General features: G+C 40.2%; 1 protein-coding gene across 1 annotated transcript; it reads left to right on the top strand.

The window, feature by feature from the left end:
* Nucleotides 1–241: 241 nt before the first annotated feature.
* antxr1b (ANTXR cell adhesion molecule 1b) lies at nucleotides 242–11,158 on the top strand (the record flags this gene model as incomplete). Its single annotated transcript, XM_079234717.1, has 18 exons — nucleotides 242–396; nucleotides 2,376–2,447; nucleotides 2,534–2,605; nucleotides 2,754–2,835; nucleotides 2,961–2,994; nucleotides 3,226–3,305; nucleotides 3,807–3,875; nucleotides 3,965–4,045; nucleotides 4,168–4,228; nucleotides 4,446–4,544; nucleotides 5,564–5,633; nucleotides 5,724–5,802; nucleotides 6,317–6,412; nucleotides 6,513–6,554; nucleotides 6,707–6,799; nucleotides 8,495–8,656; nucleotides 9,472–9,552; nucleotides 10,245–11,158. The coding sequence occupies 18 exons, from the start codon at nucleotides 242–244 to the stop codon at nucleotides 10,620–10,622; spliced, it is 1,806 nt and encodes a 601-aa protein (XP_079090843.1). The 3' UTR covers nucleotides 10,623–11,158.
* Between the last annotated feature and the right edge of the window lie 712 nt (nucleotides 11,159–11,870).

An 11,870-nucleotide genomic window follows, 5' to 3' on the forward strand; every position in this document is an offset into this window, starting at 1 on the left:
CTCACGGCACCGTGTGCTAAAATGATTTAGTGTGAAGAGAGAGAGGGAGTCAAAGACTCCAATCAGCTTCACTCCTCCTCAGCGCACAACTGCTGCTGAGGAGATGGGACGCTGACCCAGAGAGGAGCGCTCAATGTCTTGGAGATTTGTGAGAGGGAGAGTGGCCAAACAACTCCAACTGGAGAGCATTGATGTTCAGCTTCTCTTTGGTTGAGCTGGTGCTTTCTCTTTACTTGGGGTGATGTCCCAGTGCTGGTGCAGGCAGGTCCTGCTCGGTGTGGAACTGGGCATGCTGGTGGCGGTGCTGGTGGCCAGCAGTGCAGGACAGACCCATGACAGGAGGGAGGCCGGGTCGTCCTGCTACGGAGGATTTGACCTGTACTTTGTTTTGGACAAGTGAGTGAGACTACTTATACTCAGGTTTTGGTGCATGACTCATCTGAGGTTCTTTTGAACACAACTATTATTCAAAATCATCTCCAGAGACATTAATGGGCCACTTGCTAACGGCAAAACACTCATTCAGTCATCAGATCTGAGGATTTCTTGTGGCTCAGGATATGACATTATTTTTACCACAACATCAGAATCAGAATCAGAAACCGTTTATTGCCAGGAAAGTTTATACAAACGAGGAATTTTGCTAGGCGGAACGTGCATGCATTAGAAGAGACAAACTTCAATCAACAGTGCAATGATATTTAAATAAAGTATAAGATAAAGTGCTCAGACAAACAGATAACGTTAATATGAGTGGATGTTAAAGTGACATGTGTGTTTAAGTTAAAAAGTGTATGTTAAGTGGCATGAGTGTTTAAATATGAAGTGTGCAGTGAAGTGACCGGTAAGAAGAAAGAAAAGAAAGAAAAATAGTCCGAAAAATTGTCCAGCATTTTCAGATTTTTGTTTTTAACTGAGGAGTAAACTAATCAATAACATTGTAATTATTTGTCATTCGGCCCTGCATCAAAGTATTTACATCAATTCATTGATTAGTGATTGGGTCTATAAATTGTCAGAAAATATTGAAGCATGCCTATCACAGGACAGGTGAGGTCTTCAGATGTCTTGTTTTGTCTGACCAACAGTTCAAAACTCATAATAATCAGTTTAAAAGTCATAAAAAAAACTGAAAAGTATAAAATAAATCAAATACTCAATTTGGAAAAACTGGAACCAGAGAATGGTTTTCACTTTGGCGTGAAAATGACGAAAATATTATTATCGTAGTAGTTGTTATAGTATATTAGTTGGCTGTGTCATTTTATTTTCCAAACATAGGAGCAGATTTCTCCAGACGTGAGTGCCCTTTGAGTGCAGACATAAGGGTTCAATTAAGCTGTGCATTAAACTGTCATGATGTGAAGCTCCTGAACGAGTCATGTCATGTGTCAGTGGTCCATGAAGTCTGAAAAACAGAAGCTCACACAACACAAGCTATAACGTAGAAGTAGTAAGAGTTGACGAAACCTGTGTTTACACAATGATAAATCATTTGTAAAGTGCTGATGGGCTCACTTCAATGATAAAGTGCACAGCAGGGTTTCCTGTTGTCAAAGTGTGGCCACGTTCCACAGACAGTCCCGACTGCAGCCCTCTCTGCTTCAGTCTGCAGAACCCTTTCTCCATTAGAGCCAGATGTTCCAATGATCCAGAGTTATTGGCTGTCTCTGCACTGGAGTTCACATCACAGGATAACTGAAAACATAAAGAGAGAGAGGAGAAGAGAAGCAGTGCAGCATGAGAGGACATTATATGTGCAGCACGATTCCTTTTCATTTCTGTCTTCCGCTTCAAAAGCTGCGTTCTTCTTCTGACTGTTGTATCTTAGTAAGCACCACAAGGCCACAGTTTGGCTATTTAAACTTTTCTTTTATGCAAAATTGTACTTTGTGTGTAATCTAAAATTAATTTTGCAGTACTTTTAATCAGACTCAAATAATTTAATCTATCAACAGTCACCACAATTGGGGTAGTTTCATTTCATTCATAAATCATTTAATTCAAGCAAAAATGCAAAAATAAATAGCTAGTTCCAGTCTCTCAAATGTAAACATGTACCACTTTTATTTGTATACTCAATATATTTTGGGCTTCAAACTGCAGTTCAGACAAGACTAGCAATTGGAAGATGTCCCTTTTGCATTTTCAGATGTTTTATAGACCAATCATTCAGCAGATCAATTAATAATGACAATAATCATTCGATCTAAACTCAGCTGGAGAATGACTTTTCAGTCCTTTAACTGCAGTGCATGCTGCAGTGTTTACAGTTTTTATCTTGTTAGAACTGATGTACAAGTGCTGACTCATTGTGTTCAACATTATCTTTCATGACAATTTAGAAAACCATTTAGAAAATTCCTCTCTTTCAGGTCTGGCAGTGTGCAACATTACTGGAACGAGATTTATTACTTTGTTGACCACCTTGCTCACAAATTTATCAGGTAGGTCCACACAGAAACATCAAATTTAGAGAGAAAATGTCAGAATGTAAACCATGAGTTGTCTCCTCTTCTTTCTTTTTTTCCAGTCCTCAGCTACGGATGTCTTTCATTGTGTTTTCAACAGAAGGACGGATTCTCATGGCACTAACAGAAGACAGGTGCATACATGCACAGCCTCACTAAAACGCCTTCATGATTTTATTTGCACGTCTGTTGCGTTTTCTTATATTCAGTTGAATCATCTGTGCCATCTCTTCCATTTCTATTAATATACATGTTTAACCTCTGTACTACGTCAATGATCAGAGAGCAGATTCGGGCTGGACTGGAGGAGCTAAGCACGGTGCAGCCAGGTGGAGACACCTTCATGCACAGAGGTTTTCAAAGAGTAAGCCATCTGTTAAATCAATGGGAAACTGATCCTAGTAACCCACCAGTATGGCATTTAACTTTTTTTTTAAATGAGGCCCATTTAAAGTTATAGTCACTGACGCCTCTAAACTTCTCTCTCAGGCCAGCGAGCAAATATATTACGGCACTGGCTATGGTGAGTAGTACATTTTCCCTTTTAGCACCTCATCATTCTTTCTACTCTTTTTTTTAATCCCTGCATCATAACTCATGTGATACAATCATTGAGACAGAAATAACAAAAACACAGCCATTTTTTCATCAAGTGACAATTATGTTAAACACATTTAGAAAAATGGATTTCACTGGATGAGAAGTTTTTTTTAATCATAATTCAACTAGCTTTATTATGCACTCTGACTTTCAGGTTACCGGACAGCAAGTGTTATCATCGCCCTGACGGACGGTGAACTGAGGGAAAACCAGTTTGACCTGGCACAAAGAGAGGTGACTTGAAAACCACTAAATGAACCATTATATTAATGCACTAGTCTCCTTTTCTTCAAACCCAGTCTTCTTAAATGCCAGTCATAATAACGTATAATGTAACGTTATAGTCATGCAATAATATGCATTATATTGCTTATGATTCCCCTCACATGGTTACTTGAAAATACTATAAAATACTGGAGATCTTAAAACCGTAAATCCACACTGAAATGCATACGGCAGAGATGTTGCCGTCTTTGGGTTAAAATCTTAAAGGCCTGCTGTGCTTGTGGCTGCACAACTCAGTGATGTCACAGCAGATGGTTCCAGCAGCTGCCATTGACATCATAATAACATCAGCAGCAACATCACTGAAGGAGGTGTGTCCACAAGTGGAAAAGCTTTCAAGTTTCGGCCCATAAAGAAAGGGCGGTGCTACCGCATTTGTGTCTCCATTGTTATCAACTAATCATTCAGTTACTGACGCTTATTCGTTGCTTGTTTTGTTCAATGTCTCAGGCCAGCAGAGCACGCCAGCTGGGCGCCACTGTGTACTGTGTGGGAGTAAAAGACTTCAATGAAACCCAGGTACATCAATCTGACAACCAACAAACCAGTAAGCCAACTGATGAATCAATCAATCCACCAGTTAATCGTTCAGTCATATGTCTCGTCAGCTTTCAACGATAGCTGACAGTAAGGACCATGTCTTCCCGGTGAATGATGGATTTGATGCGCTACAAGGGGTCATTGACTCGGTGCGCAAGACACAAGCATGGCACTTTCATATCACAGAAAGATGATTAAATGCCTCATTGAATACCTTGATCTGCTGTACTATTTCTTCAGCTTTTTATGTTATTATTATTTTCCCTTTCAGATCCTGAAGAGATCATGCATTGAGATCTTGGCTGTAGAGCCCTCCAGCATCTGTGAAGGAGGTGAAGAGGCACAGAAGAAAACACATTAACACCTGTATTATTTATTTTATACTATCATCATATTTAGTTTAGATACAATACTGCAATTGGAAGTTACATACAAGCACATTATATACAACATATCTAAGATTATTCAGAAATACACATGCATAACCTACTGCAAGGAAAATGATATGATGATAAAATATAAAATATGGTGCATTTAATCCCACTTCAGAATCTTTCCAGGTGGTTGTTAAAGGAAACGGTTTCCTTCACGCCCGAGACGTACAGAAAGTTCTCTGCAGCTTTCGCATCAATGAAACAGTTACTTTGAGTAAGTACATCCTCCAAGGCTTAGCTAGAATACATTGTATGTCTTCTTTAGGATGTTTTTTTTTTTTTACTGAATTAATCCACATTTTTAAATATACTATGGGTCAATTTAATATGCGTTATGTGAACGCTCGCAGTAACAAACCCACAATGGAGTAAAAGGAGTTGGATCAGTTGACCAGAAACAGGACGTCAGATTAATGCTCAACTTGCTGTGTGTCTGCTGGATGTGTAAATAGGCAAAATAACAAACACGTTCACTACATCAACTTTAAAAAGGCCGTACATCTTCAAAAGCGAGAGCTTGTTGTGGAGTTGTGAAGCACAGTGTCCACAAAGAGGGGTAAACAGCGAGTCTGGCTCAGTCCAAAGGTCACATAACCATAGAGGAATGCAAATATGTGAATAAACTATGCACATATGTATTGTGAAGCGATCGACAGAAGACAAGCGGAGATGTGTAGGTGTGTGAATCCAAACTATTTATAGACATAGATTGGGGATTTCACTCGGCAGCCATTAACGTCATTGTTCCAAGTTGGTTTTGGCCGTGCAGATGGAGATGGAGATGGGTGGAGGGAGAGCAGCTCTTTGTGGCTCACCATGATTTAAATCCCTGTCCTCCCCCCGTAAAAAAAAAGCATCAACACCATCTTCCCCTTCTTTGAATCAGCTGGTATAACGCTCAACGCTTCTCAGATGTCTGAAGGGGAATGTGGATCTCATCAGGGACGAGCACTGTCTTTGCACACACTAGACACTCACTCAGCCAGGGCAAATAAACCACAACCCTCCCTCATTTGCTTCATTTTCCATAAGGAGAGGAAGTACAGGGATTTAATAACAAAAACAATATTTTAAGGCTTGAATCTCCTGAAGTTTCAGGACTGGTAGAGGAAAATAAAGTCAAATATTTCCTTACTTTCTCTTTCACCAATGATCCTGACTGATTACTTCTCTCAAATCACATCATTACAGAATATTGTCATACAAGTTCTCATGTTAGTTCTATTTCCACAGTGAAAAGACCGTTGGTGGTGAGGGATACCTACCTTTTGTGCCCAGCTCCTGTTCTGGAAAAAGAGGGAACGTAAGGGATCGCTTTCACCGTGCACAGACAGAGCTTTCTGGCTCGTAGACTGAGCGCTGAATGTGCCAACTCTCCCACCATTTTCTACAGGTCTGCCACCCTCCACGTCAGCATGAATAATGGCCTGAGCTTCATATCGAGCTCCGTCACAATTACTGCAGTCACTTGTGTAAGTACAATGTAAAGCAAGTCAACTCACGGATAAATGTACTCCATCTAATGAACTTCAATCTAATCTTATGCTTCTAATTATTTTACCATGTAACTCCTGCTACGAGTATTGTGTTGTTGGCCATATGGAATCATTGATAACAAAAAACGATTTTCTTCTTGTGTGGGTAAGCCGTTTCATAAAGTTTGTCTTTAAAGAAACTTCTCCTACACACATGTCTGCAGCTGCAGCAGCTTGACCCTTTGACTCAGATTTCTGCATTTCATTATCATGTTATAAAAGGTGAAAGTAATCCATAATGTCCTCTGCAAGTACTTCACCCTGAAAAATGGTGTTGAGTCATCTAAAAAAAAAAATCCATCTAGTTTTGGTTGAAAAGTGAAAATCACATCGATATGAAACAATTATGAACATTATTTAAACGCACAAAAGCAATGTTTTCAGAAAGCAACATGAGGCTTGATGAGCTAAAGACTCCCCCTGGTTCTGTCCCTTATACTTCCTCCTCCAGTCTGATGGGACCTTTGTGGCCATGGCTCTGCTCATCCTGATGCTCCTGCTCATCATCATTCTGCTGTGGTGGTTCTGGCCTCTCTGCTGCACCGTGGTACGACGGCCATCTTGGATCCTCCCAGAGTGAAGAACATACAAATGTGTTTATGTTGGGACACATCAATACACTTTTTTTTTGTTCTTCATGCTTGCAGGTCATCCATGAACCTCCTCCTCCAATAATAGAGGACCTCTCTGTAAGCAGTTTTATTTTGTCATCACTTTTCTGCACCTCATTCTTTTACAGTAATCATTACCTTGTTCGTGCAGCACAACCCATCTGCTCATCAGCTATGGCATAATCTATTTGCTTTACTTTTGTGAACAGTAATAACGTTTCCTTCTTTAGGATGACGAGGACGGTTTTCCTAAGAAAAGGTGGCCGACAGTGGACGCCTCGTACTACGGAGGACGTGGAGTCGGAGGCATCAAGAGAATGGAGGTAGGGAGAGAGAATGGCAATGCAGATAGCAAATTAATTAATATGTAATGAGACCTAGCGTTCTACAATATTTTCCCGATACTTTTAATCTAAGAAACAAAGATGAATAATATAAATATTTTCACAGTGGGTATGTTGCACAGCTGCTATAATCATGAGGTCTTTCTTACATTGATTCAACATCAAACCAGTGTTTCATGCTTTATCAGTGTAATCTACTGCATATCTGTATCTTTCAACCGGCTTCAGGTTCATAGACGAAACACGTGGCCACCTTGAATCTAGCACTCGGCTACTTTGAGAGAGATCACACACACAAATACAGCAGGAGTACAAAGAGAAACAGGAAGTGGCTCATTCCTTAAAAGAGATGATTATGCAAGTCCTTACTGGAAAGGACTGAGTCACTTTGTTGTCGAGACTACTTCGAGGAGCCAATGAGAGTCAAGATGAGGCCATCTGGCCAGTAAACATGCAAATACGACAGATTTAGCAAATTGCCGGAGGCTAGAACGTGTACTCTGTTAGAGAAGGAGCCTTAAATCTTGTGCAAAGGCTTGGATTTTGCAGCTTGAGAAGGAAAAGGTCCTTTCAAATCATGCGAGGAAAAGAAGGTAAAAGGTAAGCAGAGGAACGAAAACTTCAGAGTCATGATGTCAATGGATTTTTATGGAAGAAGAAGAGGCAGTCATACATCTGAGCCACGTGTCTGATACACGACTACGTGAACAACAGAATGAGAGTGAGACATCTGCAGGTTAAGAGAAGTGTCTGTTGTTGAAGAGGAAGATGGTCAAGGAGACAGAAGTCACCTTCTCAGTGTGAGATGCTTCACTAGTGCAGAGGAATCTCTGCTGTTAACTTGAAGCCTCCAAAAAGAGCAATGGAAAATATGCACAACTTCATTTATGTGCTTTCTCTGCCAAGTTAAAGCCTTCATGGCTTCTCTGTGGCAGCTGCAAGGGAGTTAATCTGAGTAATGAAGTCCCAGGGTTGCTTTGACAGAACTGGTTTCACTCTGGATGTGATGGATCCTTCTTGACATTTACTGAAGCTCTTTTAGTGGTCCTTTGAGTATTAAGTTATTATAACTGGAAAAAGTGCTTTTAATGAAACATTCTTACATTTGGGGAGGCTTCTACAGGAGTGCTGCATTTGTAGGTGTTATACTATAAAACAGGTTAAAAGTAATTTAGGATAATATTTTGAACCATGGGAGCAAACTTTAGATTTCTTGTGGATTTCAGAGGACTGGGTTTAATTAAACTCCATGTAGACATGCTACAAACATCTGGATATTAAAGGAAAGCGTAATTGTTACATGTGCAAATAAAGCAGTAAGTTGTTGCAAATATTTACATCATTTACATCTGTTGCAGTCATTTAATGTAGATGCATTGGTAAAAAAAAACATGTATTTTACTGGAGCTAACATAATCAGCTGATGTGATTTAATTGTAATATTGTCTTGTAATATTAAAATAACAATTGAGGATTGTCTCCGAGTCTATGAGCAGCTCTGCGAAGCATATAGCTGTGTTTTGAGCTAAATGCTAAAAGCCAGCAGGCTAACATACTTACAATAACAGCGATAAGATGCTTAGATGTTCAGCCATATTCTTATTCTGAATTTATTTTAAATTATGAATAAATGTGTCCTATTTATCACTGATAGCAGCGTTTCTTTCTGTTCAGGTCCGATGGGGTGACAAAGGCTCCACTGAAGAAGGAGCCAAACTGGAAAAAGCTAAAAACGCTCGTGTTGTGATGCCCGCAGAGGAGTTTGAGGAGTTTGATCGGCCTTACTCCAACGTGCACAAATCTACCCGCCCCCAGAAGTGGTACTCCCCCATCAAGGTGCTCTATTATTCACTTATACTTGTGTTATTCCCTCAGGACTTTTGGGATTTGGTGCATACTATTCTCATCATGTGCTTGGATATCAGATATCCGATCATATGATGCTAATTATAACGCTAAAGATAGTTTTTTTTTATTCATCAATATTCAACATCCAAATTCTTCTTTAAAAAAAAAGTTCTTAACCTTAAAAAAACTTAGCCTTGTCTACTAGCTAGTTTTTTCTAGAGCTTTCAACCACATCTTATAGTCATCCTCAGTTCTCATAGAGATGTTTAACTGTCAGCAAATGTATTTAATGAGATGGATCACATTGTTAACATTGTACAGTATGGTAAATATCCGATGTTTTAAAACAGACATCATCCTTACGATGGCGTCTATCCACACCATCATTTTTAGTGTTTCTGCGAATGACATGTGACCAGGAAATAGTTAATAAAATGTGTTTCCTAACATATTAGTCAGCTGGATGGACGGTAATAAGAACCAGACATCAACTAAGCTAACCCCTGAGTATGGAATGTGTTGAGCTGGTGTTATTTTTAACTAAATACATTCTTTGTTTATCTGCCGCTCTATTATATAAAGCTTCCAATGCAAGAATCAAAGAGAGACATCTGGAGCACAAAGTGGAGCAGATACAGTCTGGCAGAGCAACAATCAAATAGACAAACTCTGTTAGTCAACTCAGCTTTTAAAGGATGGTTTGGCCACTGCACTGGAATTGTGCTAAGTCTGGTTGTCATAAGAGATCACTGGTATAACATACTGGTTTGTATTTGTGCTATCATCTGATCGACTCTCTACAGGGCAAACTGGATGCTTTGTGTGTATTCCTGAGAAAAGGCTACGACAGAGTGTCTGTGATGCGACCTCATCCTGGAGACAAGGTGAGAGACATCAACAAGCCAGACATAATGCTGCAATTTCCTTTATGCAGTAATGTAAAACAGCATCATCTCAGTCAGAAGATAAGCTGTAAGAAAACAAAGCAATCAATATGATTGTGAACAAGGTTACTTTTTGCAGACAAACGTGTACAAATTTGCCAAATTCATGACCTCAGGGAATAAAAGGAGCTGCGGATCAAAGAACGTAGTAGAAACCAAGTTGCATGACATTAGATACACTTACAGTATTCAATGGACTACATTTTAATTTTCAAAAACAGTCAACGCTGCATCAAAGTGACTCCAAGCAGCAAACTCTCAAGAGGCAAAGTGAGGAGACAAAAGGTAAAAACAACTGCAGTATTGTCTGGAGGAACGCTCTTGTCTGCAGAAGTCATTTTGAGTAAATGCAGCGAGCGTCCTCCTCCTTCCAGCGTCAGCTCTACTGGGCTGGCAGGAACGGTGTTTCCTTCCATGACATCCACTAACAAAGGAATTTACTTTTTCCATCTGTTGAAAGCTGCACCCTTCCAAACCTGCCAACCACGTTGCCACAATATAGATTCAGTAACGCAGTTTCTTGTCTTTACAGATTAACTTCTATTTACATCACACATTGCACAGTTAAGTTAATAAACACAACAAGCCTCTGCAGTGACCTGTGATTACTTTTTTCTTCTTCTTCATCACAGGGCAAATGCATAAACTTCACCCGAAACAAATCCTCCCCTGCTCCTCGCTATCCCATCTACAACCATCCCTCCACGCCCGTCTACACGTTGCCCCACAGTTGCCAACGCCACCCTTCAGAGGGCAGCCACGGCTTCTATTTGCCCGCCTCGCCAACTTCAACACTCCCTCCTCTACCGTCCACACCTCCCCCATCCTCCACCAGTCCTCCCATGTACACACCGCCTCCAAACAGAGCACTGCCCCCTTCCAACATGAGCTCAGTCTCTGCACCTCCATCTCCAACCGGCTCCCTACCGCCGCCACCTACGGGTCCACCTCCATGCAGAGCGCCTCCTCCGTCCCGGCCTCCTCCACGCCCAGATCATGAGAACCAGTGAAGATTATGAAAACAAAGAGATGAGGAGAAGGATACAAGCTCAGGATGGAAACCTGAAGGAATCCTCTCACCGTGCCTCTGTCCAAACAGAGTGACTGTATATCGTTGCCTTTTGAGGCTGCAGCTGGTGATTTAACTCCTGCAGAGTCTGTTTTCCTCAACACGCATGAACTCTGGCTTTTTATTTTTTTCAAAGTCTAGAAAGTGAATATTTAGCGCAGTGAGCACATCTTTGGCTATTAAACGCTATTGGAGCTAAGCAATGTATTCTTTTTTTAAGAACACTTTTTCCTAATATCAAAACAGACACAAGCGTTGCAGTTATGGAGTCTCACAGTGTTGCCTTTGCTTGATGCAAATCTTTTGACCTAAAATGAATCTTTCACTGCTTTTGTGGAGTGAAAAGCAATAATCATCGAGTGGCTCAGCAACTCTTTCATGTGTTTTATACATGAACATCTGTTTGGCAAGTGTTGCCTTGAACAACGCATATTTTGTCAATGAATATTCATTAAAATCACAGAAAGATATACAGTACATGATATTGCATTATATGACTGATTTCCATGGACAATGACACTTTTAATTTTTATAATCTATGTCGGTAAACGTAGGAAAGGCAGCTACGGAATAGTTTGACATTTTGGGAAATACACTTACTTTCTTGCCAAAAGTTAAATAAGAAGATTGATACCACTGTCATGTAGTATATGGTCAATATAGAACTAGAGCCAGCAGGTGATTTGTTTAATCAGTAAGTAACTATAATAGTCACAGTGTGTCACTTCCTGTTAAACAAAGCTTGTTTTTACATTTATTTGTGTCTATGGAACAAATGAACAATGTTTATTGTGTTAGTTAACATAGTTCTCCTAAAATAATTGAGTTAGAAACCAGAGACTTTCATCTGTAAAGATGTCTGCAAGAACACAGGAGTTACATATTTGGCTGACTGTTGCGATTCAAGTTACTGACAAAAGTGACTTCTGGCAAACTGTTGCTTAGTGGTGACAGTTTAGGATTTACTCATAACTTTAAACGCTCTCCAGACCAGAGGTTCACCTCAGCAGGTGATCTTCTGCCCTCACTCACTGTGCATAGGTGCACAGACATGCATCCAGCTGAACACACTTCCAATGAAGGTTGAAGACAGCATGCAGCTTTTACTGGAAGCAGTTGTGAAGCTGTGAAAACAATGAGTAACAACAAGCGTTAGACCAAAGGTGTAAAGCACGACTTAGTAACATGA

This window comes from Taurulus bubalis, assembly GCF_910589615.1.
Source record: "Taurulus bubalis genome assembly, chromosome: 19".
NCBI lineage: Eukaryota > Metazoa > Chordata > Actinopteri > Perciformes > Cottidae > Taurulus > Taurulus bubalis.